General features: G+C 50.8%; 2 protein-coding genes across 2 annotated transcripts; both read right to left on the bottom strand.

Annotated features, from left to right (window-relative positions):
• Nucleotides 1–7,317: 7,317 nt before the first annotated feature.
• Nucleotides 7,318–11,843, bottom strand: T069G_06035 (histidine kinase-, DNA gyrase b-, and HSP90-like ATPase domain-containing protein; the record flags this gene model as incomplete). The annotated part of the gene is made up of 7 exons (XM_056173245.1): nt 7,318–7,857; nt 7,922–9,421; nt 9,500–9,766; nt 9,861–10,358; nt 10,413–10,687; nt 10,846–10,878; nt 10,991–11,843. 7 exons carry the CDS (start codon nt 11,841–11,843, stop codon nt 7,318–7,320), a joined length of 3,966 nt encoding a protein of 1,321 aa, XP_056030103.1.
• Nucleotides 11,844–18,031: 6,188 nt separating this feature from the next.
• On the bottom strand, nt 18,032–19,439 carry T069G_06034 (GRF zinc finger domain-containing protein; the record flags this gene model as incomplete). The annotated part of the gene is made up of 2 exons (XM_056173244.1): nt 18,032–19,164; nt 19,331–19,439. The coding sequence occupies 2 exons, from the start codon at nt 19,437–19,439 to the stop codon at nt 18,032–18,034; spliced, it is 1,242 nt and encodes a 413-aa protein (XP_056030102.1).
• Between the last annotated feature and the right edge of the window lie 1,002 nt (nt 19,440–20,441).

Here is a 20,441-nt window from a genome sequence, read left to right as displayed (position 1 = left end):
GCGGGATCGAGAATAGATGAAAGGGGCCAAAGCATCAAGTGATTTCTTCATTTATCAGGCTAGGATGTCAAGCTCTAGCCAGTGAGCGGTTAAGATATTACCCTTGTCAATGTTTGTCAAGTTGAGAGACTGTGGCCAATCTTGGCCGATGACACAAGCCTGCCGGAGGGAACAACTCGAAGCCGCCCGCGAGAAAGTACGAACGTACGACTTGGAAGACTCGATATCAGGAGCAAAGGCGAGAATTAAGCGAGCTATATCCAGCAAGCTTCGCCACCCTAAGTGGCAGAATCGATCATCTCGATCTGCAACAGCAGGGCAATCAACGGGATGGGACACTTGAGACGTCGGTCCAAATGATACTCGGGCGAGTGAGAAAATAAAGACCAAGGGCACCTCGGCTACTCTCAGACGTCAAGACTGGGAATAATCACAGACTTCCTGCCCTAAATGATACAATAAAGGCGACGGCAAGTGGCCAATGGCCTTCCAGAAGCGCGTAAGCGGAGATCGCAATGATCAGAGAAATCGAGATTGGTCGTTAAAGATGAAAAGATACAACCATGTCCGGACACTCTCACGGCATTACAGACATGGGACTGGTTAAGCTTCGGTATGTACGGCGGTGCTATGATGGCTACTCTGCTTGTCAGCACCTCTCCTGGAACGCAATGGCAAGGTTTTTCAACAGGCTCCAGGGCACTGTATGTATGGATGTACCCTTTTTTCTCTCTCTTTCTTCTTCTTCCGCCGTGGGCCCCAGAAGCAACAAAAAGGTTATCCAACTTGGCTAGGGTTGAGCAAATGGGGGGGTAGGCAGAGAGAGTTGGGGGAAGAAATTGTTATGGGGAAAGGAAACCGAAAAGAAAAGGTACGGGACCCCCCATGCAAAAGATAGCAATGGCACGGGATTTGGGATGGAAAAGAAAGGGAGGGACGACGTACTGGGGCTTTCACTGCGCCTTTGCACAGGATGCATTAAGTGCAGGGCATGCCGAGGGTAGGCGTGCCGCTATCAGAGAACCTGGTCTGTACCTCTCCAGGGCCGTCTCGACACCGACGACACGGTGATGAAGGCAAGCGTTGTTCGATCCAGGACCACTAAATGACGGCTAGGGGAAATCGGCAGCGAAGTGAGGGATCGGAACTGGGAGCTGTTCTCCACGAGCGACTACTGCAGGCAGACCAACAAGACGGGACCACAGCGTTTTGGCTAGCAGCCCTAGCTGGGCGGACACCTAAAGCTGGCGTAACGAGACGAGATTTTGGCAGAGGAGCCATAGTATTTTGGTCTCACGCAGCTACAAGCACAGTACAAGGTGAGGAGCCGTGACGAGGGTTGATGTAACCCATAATGGAGGCGTCAGAGGGTGCTACAGCTAACGACTAATTAACCCGAGCATGAACTCATGGCCAACAACTAATAGGGCCGAGTGCCTCATCTCTATCAAGATCGAAGAAAGCTTGACACAGCACCATCTTTGCATATGCTGCCTGTCTAGCTGTGCAAGTGGAACATCCAAAAACAGGGTATGAGCTTCTTTGAGGCCTGCCTGGTCTTACACTACTGAGCGGTGTTGCAGAGAGCCGTCATCAATTATGAGATGGGCATCTGATACTTTGGCCAAGTACAGATATTTACGGTCTCAGAAGGATTTTACTCACAGCTGCTCCCTGTTTTGTTGCAAAACAAAGGCAATGCCGTACTACGAATAAGTACTCGTCTGTACAGGTAGGTACGAGTATGCTTTCAAGGCCATAGCAGGGCAAAAGCGAAGCTGTCATCCAGGTGGTTCTTGGTACCACAAGGTCGGCCCACTACCAGATGCTCCCCAGCCGTATATACGAGCACAAGTATGCCATCTACGGTACATTGAAAGTAAAGTGCGATGAGACGAGCTGAAAAGAGAGCTAACGAAGGGGCTACATAGCAGGGGATTCAAGGATTACAGGTATTAATGGAGGTCTCTTTGTCTCCTTTGGGACTCGGTTTCATGCCTATTGGCGCCGCGAGCCACTGAACGTTCCAACTCTACTCCTTCCGGCAGACGGAATACCACCTCCATTTACGAGATATTGCACCTCCTCCTCCTTCCTCCAACAGTGCCGCTTAGCTGAGACCGAAATGGTACTTGTGCTTACGCTGGAGGAAAAAGGGGGCGAGAAGGAAAACGACGAACGACATGGTTCATCAGTTGAGAAGCTAAACTAGCTTCGCTACATGGTTAGGCCCCTCCGGTGTTTGCAAGCCAATCCGCAGCAGACTCAAATGTAGGGTTGGGGCGGCGGGCTGCAATTCGGGCGACTGGCTGTCGTCGGATCATGGCATTGGCCCTGAAAGGTCAGCGATCTCGATCCCTGGAGTTGTTTGAGCTCGTGGCTCAAGGCCAGTGGATAGCTAGGCAAGGAAAAGAGTGGAGGGCGACCGCGGATTGGGCCAGGCACCGGGTGAGTCGCTGGAGGCGACAAGTTGTCCTATCACAGCCGCAGCTCAGTGCTACGTCACAAACACCGGGGCGTCGCGTTTGGAACTTGGCCCCATGCCGGCACTACGAGGGGACTAATCAGGACGGCGAGCCCTTGCGCGGAGCGCTGTGAATCTGGCCGGAACCTGGGAATCGGATTGGGGTCACGCCACTATGGGCGTGTGAAGTCAGACGCTTCTCCTTACTTTTCCCCCCTCTACGACGAGGATTACCACTTGAAGGCCTGCGCAGACATCCAAGACCCTGCACTGCAGAGCGGATCAAAGGAGCAAGGCGGAGGAAGAGGTGAGACAAAGGAGGCAAATTCGAGCTTCCGGAGAGACAAAGGAAAAAGAAAAAAAAAAATCGCGGTGCTCGCAAGCAGTGTCTCAAGCGAGTACATACTCCAAGACAAAACAGTTTTGCCGGAAAGATGAACCTTGCCAAATGGGGCAGCGGTACTTACGTTCCCGCCACGCATAGCGACTACGGCCACGTTGCTGAGAAGGTGAAAACACGACCCGAGCCCTTTTGATAGCTTTCTTTGGGAAAAAAAGGAACGAACTGGGGCTGAAGGGAGAGTGTTGGGGTCAAACATTGGCGATTACAGGTCAGAATCAGCTCTTTGTGCCGCTCCGAATCGGTGAGGAGTCGCCTTACCGCAGCAAAAATATCCATCCACAAACCAAACCAGGACCATGCAAGCCCACACCTCCAGAAGGCACACATTGTCCCAAGGCCGGCACCCATAGGTATGGGAAATTTCGTAAAATGGGACAGAAAAGATGGAGATCTCGATCCCGTTGAGCTGGTTCCCCTTCCGTGAATCAGTGCCGTCCATCTATGCTTCGATTTTACATGCCTAGCACCGCCGGGGGGCAACACACCAATGGGTAATGGGGGAGGCTCGGGCCAGTGCGTGGATTCGCTGGATTCACTGATCACCATCTGTCGTCAACTTGTGTTCAACGGTTGTCACCACACTGCGAGCACCGGAGCCATTGATAAACGGGCAAATCTCACGGCTCCGCCTAAAACAGTTGATCAGCAGCCATGCTACTTCCCAAGCTATGTGATACCCACAGTATGAAGTACCAAAAATGGACGTTGGCATATCTTTAAAGAGCTCTTCCCGTCTCTTTTGTTATACTCTGGCGGTAGATCGGTCGATTGAACAAGCCTGATGATCCACTCTGGAGAGAATTCCGCGCCAAACCAAATACATGATGTCAGAATACTACAAGTCCAAAACGGCTCACATCTCGATTCACATGTAATTAACTGGACGACCGACGATCAGCGCCGGTTTGTACGTGAGGGGGTCTCCCCCTCGTGTTGCAAAGTTTTGTCCAGCAAGGTCAACTTCTGGTGATGGCGCAAAATGTATACCTCAACGGCATCATCTCCGTGCCTTGATACGAATGCTGTTGGGTCTGCAACGCCTCCATCCGAGGTTTTCGGTACCTTTTTTATGCCCATCTTCTGCCTTTTGGAACGAGCACCGTAAATAGGTGCTGAATGCCAGAGCAACAGCCAATGGCGGCCGAGTGCGGGTTTTTAGGATCTAGACTCGCCGAACCTGCATGGGAGGGGGCGTGTCTGAAGCTTAACAGGGTGCTAACATTTTTAGCCCTCTGACTAGTAATCTCTAGGCACGGCGCACCGAAAGCTGGCACCTCCTCACTCAAGCCACCCGCACGAGAGGACGGCAGCTTCAACGCGCTTCGTGGTACGAGTGGTATCTTGATGTCTCGAGAGCTGGCCTGTATGTACAGGTTAAAGTGGTCGTCCGTTAGGTGATGGCTCTACTCTGTACTCCGTGCTCTAGGGCTGTTCGAAAAGGTACAGAAGAATTGAGGACGCTTGAGCTAGGCCCATCACAGACTCTATGTAGCAAAGGAGATGTTGAAAAGCTCGCCAAGCTCGCTTCTGATCCAAGCCCCGAGAAAGGGATTGTGACTCTTGTCTCTTGTCTCTTGTCTCTTTACGCCCGAGGCAGTGACAGGAATAACCCTCAAGCGTCCAACGGGTCACGATGGTGGAGAGATGAGATGAGCCCCAGGCTCTTTTGGACATCCGCCGCAACGGATAGCCCGACAAGACAGCCCGACGGATGGCTAAATATAAGAGAGCGGGCCATCCCAATGGGGCATCCCAATGGAGGAATTTGATATATAACTTTTGGTGGATAGCGACGCCCTCTTGATATATCCCATCGTGATGGCACATTGGCGGCAGCAGCACTTTGCATTATGGAGTCCCGTCTGCCGCGTCAAATGCCCCGTTAGCCGGACGCCTTGCAAAAGGGCAGAAGCGCCCGTAGGAGAGCTGCAAGTACTGACAATTTCACTATTCCCACACGGGCAGCACTTGGCCATCCATGCTGACGGAACGGCATCCGTCTGCAACCCCTTGGAGCGTCAATTGGTCGTGGCGCAAAGCTGAAAAAGCCGATGTGTGTGCTCGGCACCAAGGATCCTTGTTGCTATTGGCAGTAGCAATGTCACCTCTTGTTCGAGACGCGAGGGACGAGGTGCTGTCGTGTCTTGATATGTGAGGCACGGAGTGTTGGCGATGCATCTGGTATGAAGCACATACAGCTGCAGCATGCATCTTATACTGTAGCGAACACGAACCGTAAGCTCACCAATTACTGGTCATTAATGATGGCTGCTGCTGTAGCATCGTACACTAAACTATACGGAGAATGGGGAGAAGACGAATAAGAAAGGGGAGAAGAGGAATCAAAGCGGTAGGTTTCTCTGGGCATATTCTCCTCTCTTGTTTGTTGATGGAGTTGTCTGGTGTTATAAGACATGGCCTGTAGTGAGAGGCCTACAGAGGGGTACATACAGGTCAGGTACTGCACCAGGCTGTACCTGTATCCCACTGGGGAAGAGGTACTCGTACCTTACTCGAGGCCCGCATCACGTGAGCCCTCCGGTACAGCGGCAGCCAGCAACATGTACCCGTTACGGAGCATTGAATTGTATTCCGTGATAACTGCTCAGCCTTGCAGCTTTTCGTGACGCAGACGCAAACAAGGCATATCAACTACCTTTATTTCCACACCCAGAACCCATCTTGAATCTCTTATCTTACTTTTCAAGGAACAAGGACATCTCTCAAGCCCCCAAACCCAAAGACCATGGCTGCGTCATCGGAGACAAACTCAAGTAAACCTGATCAGCCCGAGGCTGCTCCCGAGGCTGATCTCGCCCAGGCATGTTTCATCACGATATATCACTCGTATTCTTTTTCATGAGTTTAATCTAACCAAGGAGTCTTCATATTTCCAGGCCCTTAGAGAGCTCGCTAGGTAAAGACACTCTCAAAACTCTCTCATCATCATGATCTATATCTCTGTCAACGGTCATCTCATATCACTTTTATCCCTGCCACCACTCCACCATGTTACTCTACCTTTCTCTCCTATAAACACACACAAAATAAATCCCCCCTCAGCAAATAATAATGATACAATCCTGATTTCTCTCTACAGAGGCGAACAGACCGCCACGGCAATGGAAGCCAACCTAACCAACCTCGAAAGCAAGCTCGACGCCATCCTCGCTGCTTTCGACGACATGGAGCGAGAAAAGGGGACGAAGGGCACGGAAAAGGTCGATGGGGAGAGTAAAGAGGCTGAAAAGTAAAAAGTTTATATACGGAGTACCCTTGTGATTTTCTTTGTTTCTTTGTTAGCGGGGTTTGAGACGTTGGTTGAATTACGGTACTCTACATCCTCATGTATACGAAAAAAACAACCTGTATGAGGCACTCTGCCTTCCCATGTATACGAAACAACCTGTATAATTAGTAGTCATAACTAGACGCCTCAAAGAGTAACAAGTCCAATGCATCACAATTCATTCACATCGAGGAGAACCAAGCATACGAAAGAGCCATCGTCTCCAAGGACAAGGACACGATGGCAAGTCTTTTAACGTCGCTAACAAGGGCAGGAAACTAGACAAACTCCACTCAACACACATAAACAAATAACTCGAAAAGGGCAACAAAAGGTAAACATCTCTTTCTCTTTCTCTTATCCACATTTGCATCCTATTTCTTCCAATTTCAGCCACCAACCCGCCCCCTTGTGTCCATTTGACCCTCCTCATCCTTGAAGGGGGAACCGTCTTCAGTTTCATTCACATCGTGCCATCAACGATTGTTGTTGGAAAAAGAGTCCAGACCCGCAGCTTGCATTTTTAAAAGTAAAATGGAAGAAGGGAGAATAAAAAGAAAACCAAGAAAATCCACACCCATCCATCCCTCCGCACCAAACGATGAGAAAGACCGATTCTTTCGCTATGCCATTTCATCCACGTTAATTCCATAATGAACCCTACGTACTATTGCCACTGCAATATGCCAGCCAGCAAACCCCCTTATCCGATACTGGGAAAAAGAGAAAGAAAGGAAAACGTCCATGCGAGTATAGAGCAAAGGAAAACAAATATAAGAGACGGGGACGAGATAAAAGACACCAAGAGGGTAAAATACACCAAAGACAGAGAGCCAAAAGGAAAATTAGGGAAGTTAAAATACTGAACCAAATAAACAGGACAAGACCGTTGCGTCTTTTTTTCTCGTCCAACATGATATCAACACCGTATTCGCCAGGTAGGTTGAAGAGGGGGGAGAGCATATTGATAAAATCCCAAAAAACAGCAGTCATGCTCTAAAAGAAAGAACATTATGGCCAAACAAGAAAAAGAGTAGTGGGAATCCGACATGGTCCTCATAAATTCATGTCAAGAGACTTGATAAGACGTGCTCTCAGACTAATCCAAGCGCAGCGTCCCATCTTGGGCTATGCCGTCCCAAGCAAGGTCGTATACTCTCTTTAACTTGAGAGGCTTCGTCTATCAGCAAGTTCTTCGCGTGCTTTTGAAAACGAATCCTCTTCTTCTAGGTCATCCAGCTCCTCTATCAAATCGGCACCATACTCATCGTTGAATCTTAGGCCAGCATTTGCTGCTGCTGCGTTTCGCGCTTCTTCCAGTGCTTTGCTAGTCGCCTTGGTGAGCGATGGCCTGTTCTTGGTCATGGGCTCCCTGGTGGTAAACGATCTGCCCTCAAGGCTTGGGCGCAACATGCCCCTTTCGCCCTCCAAGCGTCCAGACGCCTTGGCTTCCGCTTGCAGCGCCAGTTCTCGCTCGCGGTTCTTCTCTAGCAGCGCACCTCCGAGAGTGGCGCACTTGAGAATGGTTTGGATGAGCTGGTTCTGCTGCAAGGGCTTGGACAGGTACTCGTCCATCTGGGCTTGGATACACTTTTCGCGATCACCCATCATAGCGTGGGCTGTAAGAGCAATGATGGGAGTTCTGTGTGTTCCCATGCCACGCTCGTATTCACGGATCTTGCCGGTGGCCTCAAATCCTCCCTGTTTGAAAAGAGTTAGCTCATGGCAGCAATTAGATGGGTTCTGCGCGAAGTTTACTACTTACCATGATGGGCATCTGAACATCCATGAGAATCACATCAAACTTCTTCTGCTTCACGGCCTCGACAGCCTCCCAGCCGTTGCCCACAACAGTGACAACGTGGTGGTATTTCTCAAGAATCTTCACGGCCAGTTTCTGGTTGACCGTGTTATCCTCAGCAAGGAGGATCTCAAAGGACTTGGTAACATCCGCGAGAGATGGCGTGGCTCTGTTCTCCAGGGCGGGGATCATGCCGTTGCTCAGGTCAATCAGCTTGCATGGCATTGTCATGTAAGATGTGATACCGAGGTCCAGGCAGGACTTCAAGCTCACGTGAACCACGGGAGCGAGCAGGACAATAGGGAGGTACTTAAAGTCATCTACCGCTCTCAATCTCCTAGCAGTATCAATTGAGTCAACGATGATGGCGTCATATGGCAAAGCGCCGCCCTCCTTAAGGCGAGTAAGAGCCGAGCTCTTTTCGGAATTAACGACAACGGGGTGTAGCCCGATCTCTTCCAACATTTCTCCAATGTGTGTGGCCGCGTTTGACTGCGACTTGTCGACAAAGAGAACCTGGTGGCCGCGGTAAGGCTTCAGTTGCTGCTGAACACTTTCTGCGTGCACATCGGCGAGCTTCACGCGGCAAGTAAAGTGGAATTCGCTTCCCTTGCCGACCTCGCTGTTAACCCAGAGGTCTCCGCCCATGAGGTTGACGAATCGCTTCGAAATGGACAGGCCGAGACCCGTTCCACCAAACTTGCGTGTCATTGAACCATCGGCCTGCTGGAAAGTGTCGAAGATGAGGTTGAGCTTGTCCTTAGCAATGCCAATTCCAGTGTCCTCCACAATGAATTCAATGGCGTATTCGCCAGGACCGACATGCCTCTTATCTTCTTGTTCTTGAATGGTTAAGCTGACCTCGCCGTGCTCGGTAAACTTGATGGCATTGCCCACGAGGTTCAGGATAATCTGTCTCAGACGGAACGAATCTCCGATGACGTAGTCAGGCACGGAGCTGTCTACCTTATAGGTAAGATCAAGGAACTTCTCGTTCGCCTTGACTGCGAGAGTCTTTAGCGCATTAAAGACTGTGCCTCGCAGCGTATACGGGATCTCTTCAATAACCATTCTCCTAGCTTCAATCTTGGACAAATCCAGGATGTCGTCAATGATGGTCAACAGGCTGTTGGCAAGATCATTGACAATGTTTAGCATTTCTCGCTGGTACTGGGTCAAGTCGGTATCCAGAGTGAGCTGCGTCATTCCAATAATACCATTCATCGGAGTTCGAATCTCGTGGGACATGTTTGCGAGGAATTCGGACTTGGTCTTGTTGGCTAACTCGGCAGCCTCTCTGGCCTGTGTGTTCCTCTGGATACTGTCTCTCAGATTTGATATCATCTGGTTAATCTTCTTCTTGAGCTCGTCCATTTCTCCCGAGGCCTCCACGTCGACGAGCTTGGTGAAGTCGCCGTCCGTAGCCAAGTTTGTGATATCAGAGAAGGCACGCACTTGAGTGGTCTAAAACATGCGTCAGTACTTGGAACCTTTTCTAGACAAAGGGAAATCTGCACTGCGAGTGCACGAGTGGTAGCTTACCAAGTTGCTGGCCATAGTGTTGACATCAGTAGTGATTTCTTTCCATCGTCCGTTCAGCCCAGCTACATCTGCTTGAGCTCCCATCTTGCCATCGACACCGACATCCTTGGCAACTCGTTGCACTTCGTAACAGAAGCTAGACAAACGGGAAACCATGTTGTTGATGGTCTCTTTCAGCACTTGTATCTCACCATTTGCCTCCACATCAATTGTTTGACTCATGTCTCCGTTGGCAATGGCCTGTGTGACAGCAGAGATACTTCGCACCTAGGACATAGTTAGCATATGAACACAGCCTACGGTCGTCCAGGAGAACGATCGGAGTATGACAACTTCCAAGGGAAGTAGCAGCATGACATACCTGGACAGTGAGATTCGACGCCATTGTGTTGACATTTTCAGTTAGATCCTTCCACTTGCCCTCAACATTGGCCACCTGGGCCTGGCCACCAAGCGTACCATCTGTACCGACTTCTCGGGCCACTTTGCTCACTTCGACGGCGAATGTGCCCAGGCGGTCCACCATCTGGTTGATAGTGTTCTTGAGTTCCAAAATCTCTCCCTTGACTTCGACCCCAATCTTCTTGGTAAGATCACCCCTGGCGACAGCCGTGGTAACCTTGGCAATCTCTCGCACTTGTGTCGTCAAATTCATGGCCATGCCGTTGACGTTTTCAGTAAGATCTCTCCATGTGCCCTCAACGTCATGAACAGTGGCTTGACCACCAAGACGACCTTCAGTTCCGACTTCTCTGGCAATCTTTGTAACTTCGCGAGCGAATTGCTGCAGCTGATCAACCATGGAGTTGATGGTGGACTTGAGCTTGAACATTTCTCCTCTGCATTCGGCTTGGACTTTCTGTGTGAGGTCTCCCTTGGCGACAGCTGTAGTGACCTTAATAATATCTCGCACCTGAGTCGTCAAGTTGTTTGCCATGGCATTGACGTTTACAGTCAGATCATTCCACATGCCCTTGACTCCGCCAACATCAGCCTGGCCACCTAAGATACCCTCGGTTCCGACATCTCTTGCTACGCGCGTGACTTCAGATGCAAATGTTCGAAGTTGATCCACCATGGTGTTGATAGTCTGCTGCAACTGCAAGATTTCTCCTCTTGCTGGTCGTTCAATCTTCTTTGTCAAGTCGCCGTGAGCGACGGCTGTTGTGACGGAGGCAATTTCTCGCACTAGATGGCATAGTGTTAGATACATCACATGCATGCATGATACTCAAACGTCCTATTTGACTCGACCCAAAAAATCGTTTGAGGAGCAGATAAGATAGGGGAAAGAAGGGGAGGGGGAGCAGGAGGAGGGCAGAAAAAACGAGTCTCGCTATACATACCTTGATCCGTGAGATTCTGTGCCATTACGTTGACTATCAAAAATTGTCAGCTGTTGTTGACTACGATTATTGCCGACTGCTGGAGCCGGAATTTGACTGAAGCAGGGGACAAGAGTGAAAACAGAAGAACAAATTAGGGCCATACCATTGTCAGTCAACTCTTTCCATACACCGTCAACACCACCAATACGGGCTTGGCCGCCAAGTAGACCCTCAGTTCCGACCTCGCGAGCGACACGAGACACTTCACTGGCAAAGGTCTGCAGCTGGTCCATCATGGCATTGATGGTGCGCTTGAAGGTTGTGATTTCGGGGTCCATTTCGACGGAGTTCATGCGGACCTTCATGGTCAGGTCACCGCGGGCTACGGCAGTGACAATCTCACCAATCTCTCGGAGGGCCTTTTGGAAGGCCTCGTTGGCTTTCTGATGCTTCCACAGCTCTCGTTCGAGCGTGGCTACCCGCTCCAGCTCGATCATCTGGAGGGCACGCTCCTGGAGCTGTTTCTGTTCTAATAACTGCGCGTTGACGCCAGCAAGTTCCTGGCGTTGACTGTCTAGGAGCTTGGACTGGTCGTCAACATGATCGCGCAGTCCTTGCAGCGCTTCCTTGGTCAGCTGGCGGGATACAAAAATCGGACTGTCCAAGCTACCTTGTTGAGCCTGGGACTGTTGAGCCTGGGACAACCTTGGCTGGGAGGCCACAGGGGAGGCGCCGTTTTCAACCTCATCGTTGAATAGTGTGTCGTTGACTTCGTTGGGCGTCTCCGGGAAGACGGCCGTGGCCGAGACAGACGCTCTGCTCTCTAACTGAGAAATGCGAAGGGCGAGCTTCTCCAGCTCAATCTCCAGGGTCCGTTTTGCAGGGTTCTCACGGCCTGGTAGCTTGATGCTAGAGCCGGGCCCTACTGATATCGGCGTGGAAGTAGAGGTAGGGTCGCAGGCGAGCGAGGCGATGAGCTCTGCGGCCGCAGCGAGTGCCGCCGTATCTTCGATCATGCCGGGCGCTGGGGGGTTCCCCAGAGAGGGGAGAAGAGAGGAAATATCGCGGAGGCTGCGAAGCGACGGGCGGGGAGGGACAAGGATAATAAAGATGGGGAGTAAGAGAGAAATTCGTCGAGATAAAATAAAGAGTAGAAAATAAAAATCGAGGAAGAAGAGGCCCTGCTTTTTTTGGTTCTTCGGCGGCGGGGAACTGCGGCAGCTCGGCGGGCGAGTCGAGGTCAAAGGCGCCGGGACCTGGGATCTCGGTCGAGTAAGCGATGAATCAAGGGCGTGCCAGAGTCATTCGAAGCAACGAGGGCGAGGAAGAGGATTGCAGAAGCTGAGATGACTCGGGATCCGACAAGATAGCGAGGAGAGAAGAACAGGAACAGGAACAGGAATAAGAGCAAGAAGAGCAGGGGACAGAGAGCAGGGACAGGGACAAGAACAAGCGCAAGAGGGACACTCTGCCCGTCCGTCTGATTGATCGTGTCGCGGGCACCACACAGAGGCGACGGGGGCAACAACACAGACAGTCGTCAAAGGGGTGCGGGAGTTTGAATTTTGGAAGAAAAATACTAACGTAGGGATTCCAGAGGTGTTTGGACTGCACCACCGCCCGGTGCAAAATGGTCTCGAGGTGAAGAGATGGGGAGGAGAAGACTAGATCTGGGCGGACAGGGGGACAGTTGGAAAAGAGGAGGAGTATATTTCCATCAGCAGGTACCGTCGAAGTAGCAGGTACAATTAGCTCCGGTGCTGGTTGGGGGGCTGCGGTACTAAGGTCAGGTAGCCGCTGAACTGAGTCGTTCTAGGACTTGGGCTGTTGTGGTCGTGTACTCCGTAGAGGGCAAAAGCTGGAGAGACAGAGAAGATGGCGGGGGAGCATACAGGTACAGGTACTCCTACAACATCAAATCAAATGCACATCTGAACCCTTCGCAAGTCCCTGCGCCGGCCCAAGGCACACTGACCAACCGCCGTCTCAGAAAGTACAGACCAGAAGTTAGAAATATTACGATGATCGTCCGGTCTGTGCAACTCCCTTGGCTGCTTGGCCCTCTAAAAAATGCGACTTGCGGCCTCAGTGTGCTTGTTAGTGCCCTTTAAGTCTGGGAACATGAGCAGCACTAAAAGCCTCTGAGCCTCGTACCGGTCAAATAGTACCTGGTACCTCAGCTGGTACTCTTTTAGCGGCATCTTGCGCGGAGAGATTGTGTGGCGCTGTGGGCGGCTGCTTTTGGGCGCTTTTCCTTTTGTTCCCTTGCATGCTCGTACAGACAGGATCAGACAGTCCGCTACAATGTATGTACTCGTGTGTGCCTTTACTTTACAAATGTCCCATCGCCTGCACGGATTTGAAATCGCCCAGGCACCGCTACTATGTGCTCGTACGAAGGACTTGTAAGTCCGGCTTTTTGGAGGCTCTGTGTCAAGGATATGCCTGCAAGGATATACAGCAGATACAAGTTCTGGACCATGTCGGTACTGGTAGGCGTTTGAGCAGACGGCAAGCAAACCATGCTCCTCCAAGGCTGGGGGGGTTTCTATCCTGGTCTTTGGCCTCAGCGGCACGTGGATCGTCTTTTTTTTTCTTTCCCTACCGCTTTCACGCTTTCGCCTTCTTTCGAGCCGCGGGAAAAAGAGGAAGAAGGCAAGGGAAATAGCAGATGCAGGTCAGGAGGATGCGATGGGGTGCAGGCCTTGCAGCCAGTGGCCGGTCTGGATTTACACAGATGAGACAAAAAAGCATGGTCTGATCTGGGCAGAAATGCAAGGCCATGATCGGCCAAAAGAGGAGAAACCAAGTCCCCAATGGCTCCCCAATGGCTCCTTGAGGCGGTCATGTCAAGACGGCACACTACGAGATGGACTAGCCAGACAGGGAGAAAAGCCCTTTGCTAGTGGTCCAAGAAGCTAGGAAGGATTCAAACCCTCTCACCGAACCGTGAGAATACCGAGCTGGCTGGTCTCCCCATTAAAAAGCCGCTCTGGCGTCAATCTTGAACGTGGCGGCAGCGAGCCCATGCACTGCTTTGCTAATAATGGGCCGGCATCCGTGCATTGGTAACTATTCCTGTGAATAGATTATTAGTTGGACATCTGTTCTCGTCTTGTCTTTATCCGTTTTCCTTCTCCTTTCTTTCCCATTTCTATTCCTTTTCTTTTCCTGGTCTTATCAAATTTGCCACCCGGACCATTCTGCCGCTTGCATCGGCATGGGTGACCACTCACAAAGCGGGTGGGAAAGAAAAGGAAAAAAAAAATTAGGAAGAAAAAAGAAAAAAGAAAACGCCGGGAACCGCAGCAACCCAAGCAAGAGAGCTGTCGGATAAGATCCTATTAGCTGCGACCAGTGCCAAAATGGACGGTGTGTGTCATTGGCGCCGTGGTCTGAGATTTGCATTGAGCTTCCCATCTCCATCTCTCCCTTGCTTCAGCCCAACCACCCCGTCTGCTAATCAGGTGCCAGCATAGACGCCATGGCACGGCTCTAATGCCCGCGAGCTTTCCTTTCTGCCGCTCCTTCGACGTCGGAGGCACGAGGCTCGTATTTGGGCCTTGTCAGCCGTTGGAAGCGTTTGCCGTCAAACGTCAAAGCAGCGTCTCGACCCTTTTCTGACGTGAGGAGGTGACCGGACTAACAGAGCTGGGCCTCATAGGGGGGCCATCGAGATCCGATGTCTTTCAATAAGGCCGAGGGTGTTGCAGCTGCCTAAACATGCCGCGGGCCGCCAGAAACACTTCCGTTGCCCATCCGCACTCCATACTGTGCAGTCTGAGCCTGTACCTTTATCTGGACATGTTTGTGCAAGCCACTCAGTCTGTGGTTGCCAGCCATCCAACACGAGTCCTAGCTGTGTACCTGTTAGTGAGTTAGTGCCCAACTGTTCCGATCTTCAGGGAAGGAGAAGCTGTGCTGGTTTGAATCAGGCATGTGGAACAGCTTATCACAGCTACCCGGAGGCCTGTTTGAGTGTCTATTTCGACCTGAAGTTCCCCAAGTGTACTCAATGTTACATGTACCTCCTTGAGAGAAAGCCATTGTCGTTCCTCCAACAACAGTGCCTAACTGACTAGTACCTGCGTCTTTCTTTTTTTTCTTTTTATTTATCTTCATGTCTTCATTTATTTCCTTTCTGTTTTCCTTCTTCATATTCTTCTAGAATAACTTTTCAAGCACACTTCCGGATTCTTGCATCTAAATGCGTCGCCGATGCCAAGAGATGCAGAGACGGATAACCCGCCAAACATGAAAGAACCAAAGAATAACACAAAATGAAACATCCGCAAAACAATAATAGGTACGGATACAGCACTCATTGATTCTTCGAGCAACCAAGTACAAGTACCAGTACCAGTACAATGTACGGAATACGGATTACGGAGCACCAGAGTCGCGCTGTCTCCGTTTTTTGTGGAGAGGTCCGCCACAGACGTCATCTAAGCCAGGTAGTTACTAGGTACAAAGTGAAAGGTGCCGCAACAATAGCGGCGGAGAGGAAAAGACACCAATGGACCCTTTTTACCGTAACGTCAACCGCCAGGATGCCACAAGGGGATTCGCTGACAGGTCTGGAATAGCGCGCGTTTTGTATGGCGGGCTTGCTTTTTGCTGTTGTGTGCTTTCGTTTCTTTTTTGTTTTTTTGCGCCTTTTTCTTGTGGTCCTACTCCGTACTGGGTAGGGGTTCCAGACCAAGAAAATCGCCTACAGCCGTGTCTTTTGTCTTTCATCAGACAAGACAAGAAAACATCATGTAAACCAGAATGACGGCACGACATGTCAAAATTGCAGGGCAACCAGCACGTGCCATGGACCCTTTTTGTGCTAACGTTAGAGCGGTGATGAAATCTGGGGCGCGTTGATGGAGATGTTCGACACATTTCTCCATTGGCTCACCCCCAAAAAGTCCTCACGCTGGAGGGCGAAAGTGTCGATCACCACCAAATAAACGCAGAGCCCGTGTTTCATTAACCCGCGACCCAGCACCTCTCAGCCCCCCCAGACGGCCAGGCGCTGATCATGCGGGTTCCCGAAGAATGACGGGCTGCTTTCTGTTTGCTCGACAACCCTTGAATTACCTTACACGGGGTAGTGAGAGGCCCGGAGAGCCTGTCCCGCCGTTTTAGATGTGGCCTTTTTTCCCACATGGATGATTATCAGACGGACGACTAACAAGGTACAGTAGTATGGAGGGCACTACCTACAAGTCTGCCGTTGCAAATTATCACCTACAGCATCCCAGGCGCTGAATCCGCCCCCCGCTTGACAAGGGTCTTTGTCTTTCTTTTCCCGCTGGTCCTCTTCCCTCTTCCCTGCCTCTCATTCCATGCACATATCGTACATGTACATACAGGCAAAGAAGCCGAACATGCAGCTCATTGGCCCTCGCTCCAGTCCTTGGCCCTTGGCTTCAGGCAGGCCGCATCTTCGGGCCCGATGCCGAAATCGCCGGTATTTACTCGTAACGTACATACATTGCAAAAATGCCTGCGTCGATGTCAGGCTTTTGGGCGCGGGAGAAAAAAAAAAGCAAAGGGCTGACGAGGAACGGGACTAAGACACTAACTAACCCTCGCAACGGTTGCCGCATGACCACAGCATAAATGCCTGTACACTTACAAAAAAGGAAAAGGAAAAATGAGGGGGGAAGGAATTGGGAAAAGGCAAGTTTGGGAAGAAAAAGAAAGGAAAAAGGAAAGAAAATAATACGGAGTGCCCATCGTGAAACCGCCACTCGCCAAGCATTTTGCCTCTCCTCACATGGCCCCCTTGTCTGAGACCTCGTTGTCGTTGACAATTCATTCATTCACACACTCTCACACCTCATCTGAGAAGTACGAGTACTAACTCTTACTACCACCATCTTTAGCAGCAGTACGACTCCCCTGCTTGTACTCTTACACTACAGCAGCACGCACAAAAGAAAAACGGGTGTGGCCCAGACTCATCTCCGTGCAACCCCAAGGCTGGCAACAAGTCACAACTGACAGGTCTCTTGAGGCGACAAAGAGGCCAGAACAAAAAGCCCAAGGCAAAGCCCGGGCCAGTAGGGCGTCGGCAATCCACCGACTCGGTGAGAATACCCTGGTCGAAATGGGACGCCACTCCATGTATGTGTGTGTGCGTGTGCGTGTGTGTGAGTTGTTTGCCGAGCCAAAGAGCCAGAGGCAGTGGCAGCCCAATGGGCATCCATGGAGGTTTTGTCGAAAAAATCATCCAGGCCTCTTTTTTTTAGCCATTCTGCAGTTTCGGATAAGGCAGCAGTCAAGCCGTGTTTATCGGTAATGTATGTATGTAATATGTAACCTTGATCCCTGCGCTGATTTGCTTCGACTTTGCCTTGTTCTGTTTTTTGTTGCTCAGGCACGGAATCTGGTTCATCATCAAGTAGTCAGATCTGCGTTTCATATACTTCCGTAGACGGGAAGAGAGTGGCAATTCGCATTTGTCTACTACTTCCGTAGGCGGAACAGAGTGGCAATGAGCATTGTATGTATGCCGAATCCAGCATTGTACTGGCTAAGATATGCATCCCCGTCCCATCTTCTCCCGAAGGGGAGACGCCCCGGCCGTGTCCATCCACCACAGTAGAAAGCCTCCTTTGGGCTTAATGGCTTCGATAGTTTCATGTACAGGTATGGCCTTAGGCGAGTAGGATTGCTTCCTACCCCTTGCGCTGAGCGGTATAAGCTTTACCAGGATCGTGAGGCTGCAACGCGCGGCAGTTGGAAATGGAGTTAAGGAGTACTGGTTGTTGGAAGCGTATTGGAGGAAGACTACGGTTCAATTCACTATGGCTCGTCGCGACTGACTGACTTATACTGATAAATATTATCACTTAATGCCGACGGCTCTTCTTACATGCCCTGGGCAGGCTTGCGCTCCATATGGAAGAAAACGCCATGCAGGGAACAAGCTCTTGTAGTCTTGAAATCGCAGTCGTAGAAACCATATGCTGTTGTAAGGGAACGAAATTCAGGGCAAATAACAGACTGGGACACTCTTGGCCTCAAAACACGAAATAGAAAGGAGACACTGTTTCCCATTCGAAAGCATAAAAAAAAGGAATTTGCTCATTTTCAACGCTTGATATCGTGAAAAGACCTGACATGACATGGTATTGTGGTAATTTGACACAAAAAGCCCAAATACACACCCGAAACTCCGAAATCCCCAAGGAAAACAAGAGGATCAACATCAGTTGTCCTCGTACATCTTCATTAAACTGGCCTTGATATTCGTAATCTGGCCGTTCAAGGACTGCTTCTCATTCTCGAGCACCGCAATGCGCTCCTGCAACCTCACAATCTTAATCTTCTTTTCGTCGAGGGCTGCCCGAGCAGAGTCTCTACCCATGGCGATACCCCTGGTCCGTCGCATAGACGTGGCGAGAATGTTTCGAACGGACTCGAGGACGGACGGCTTTATGGATTCTGTCTGGAGAAGATTCATGACTTGCTCCGTAATATCGTCGCTGTCCTCCCTCTCGTCATCGTCATTCAGCTGGGTTGCCGTCATTGCCGACGAAGGGACAGTCGGAGGAGGAGCATCCATGCTGCTGGGAGGGGTCGTCTGTTGCGTGCTAGTTGGCGAGGATTGAGCGTCTTTGCTCTTGGTCGGCGCAGGAGGGAACGCCTCAGGCTCTTCAAAGGACACAGATTTGGAGCGCTTGGAGCTCTGTGCCTGGGGAAAGAGAGTGCGGGCGACTGGCCGTGACGAAGAGGCGACAACGTCATCTTGGCCATCAGCTGCCTTGAGGTCGTCGTAGGCCTGCGAGCGGATAAACTTCTCGACGCTCTTATCCGTCATGTCGGCAAGCTGCCGCTCTTCATCCGAGCCCAGATCGTCAAAGTCGTCTTCTGCAAAAACATCATATTTGCGCTTGGCACCAGTGCTAGGGCCAGGAGTAAGAGGCTCATAGCCAACAGAGCCAGTGTCAACTGCTTTGCCCTTGCCCTTGCCCTTGTCTGATGCCGTCTCCGCCTCTGGCTGTGACGAGCTCACTCGCTGAGGAGGCTTCGCATCCTCTCCTTCGCCATCCATCTCTCCGGTCAACAAGTTCCCGGGATCGCTCCGCCGTCTGTCTCTTCCCAGAATCTCGAACCCAATGTCTGTGAGGCGGGTCTGCGTGAAGGACGGCTGCTTCGACGGGGTAGCACCCGAGCGGTCACCAAAAAGACTAATTTCTCGCAGCTTCGCCTCTTCAAACCAAAGAAAAAAACCGCACCCGTGCGGACCACGAAGAGGGCAAGCCCAGAACCATTTACCCAAGTTGGGAGTGTCTGCTGTGACGGCGCGCGGGACGGCCTTTGCACGTGGGTCACAATTGCCTAGATGTAGAGAGTCATGTGTGAGCTTGCTTGAGCGCTTTCAATTTTTCGTTGTTAAGTCTCAAGTGAGACGCAATATATAAGATAGAGGTGATCATGGCATTTGGATGAAGCGGTGTGGTCATGGAGAGAGAGGAGAAGAAGAAGTAGAGTAGAGACAACATACACCACCACTCGTTCTGTTGCCAAAGCCCCTTAAGCCTCCGCTTTTCGGAAGACGGTGTCGAAGGATAGACGTTATGATAGCGATTGCTTGAAGGTGTCGTCGTCGCCATGGGAGCGCGAGAGGCTCTGAGGATTGATTAGGATTGATGCCAACCCAATACTCTGTCAACCGAACACAGCTCGTCCAAAACCAGATCCAAAGTGAGCTTGCAGCGCACTCGAGATGCCGCCAAAAAATCGACCACCAAGAAATAAAAAAGGAGCAAAAAAGGCCAAAAAGACAGTCGCTAGATCAAAAATACGAGGCCGTGCCGCAATTTGCACGGACGCTTCTCTCATAAACCCATAAGAACGTTGCTTTTCCACGTGGGAAATGTCATGGAAGATGATGTACGAAGTACGGAGTAAGTGTTAACCTAAAGTTCGAGCATGGAGAACTAGGCGGTTTTTGACAGCGGGATGGACGTTGGATCCCCGGGCGGCCACTTAAAGCTTCCCATGCCCTAGCTCTGGGGGATCTGGCGGCACTATCCTGCGCTGGCTAACCTAACAGCATCATCTACAGCGCTGCCCCATCATTCTGCCTACATATCCATAACATCAATACCTGGCAGTACACATGTATGCTTCAAGATACCCTAACTAACACAGCTGTTATCCAGCTATCTCGACAGGATCCGGATTTTGTTGGCTGATCCATCATGTGTTTCGTGTGTGCGCCTCTTCTCAAAAGAGCGAGGCTGGGGGAAGCGCTTCGAACCCCGTTTTGATTCGACCGCCTGCCGAAAGCTGAACATCCTTTATGGCTCGCGTGCATTTATCGCAAGGGAGCCTGGTTTTCAATGCGATATTCTGCCTTGCCAGGGCTTTGCTTTGCCGTCTGCTGTGTTCTGTGTTCGTAGATTATGAACACATGACGATACAACCTTCAGTTTCTGTAGGCGTCCCAAAACACAAGAGGAGAAAGGAAGAAATACTCTCCCTAATGCTGGCACATACACGATGATAACAAGTGCTATTTTATACTCTACATGATAATATTTGACGAGGTGGATATCAGCCCCAGGTCTATAGCCAGCCGTAAAGGCAGTAATAATAATAATGATAATAAA

Source organism: Trichoderma breve, chromosome 3, assembly GCF_028502605.1.
Source record: "Trichoderma breve strain T069 chromosome 3, whole genome shotgun sequence".
NCBI classification, from domain to species: domain Eukaryota; kingdom Fungi; phylum Ascomycota; class Sordariomycetes; order Hypocreales; family Hypocreaceae; genus Trichoderma; species Trichoderma breve.
The sequence above is the reverse complement of the archived record's forward strand: the minus strand, read 5'-3'. Positions and strand labels throughout refer to the sequence as shown.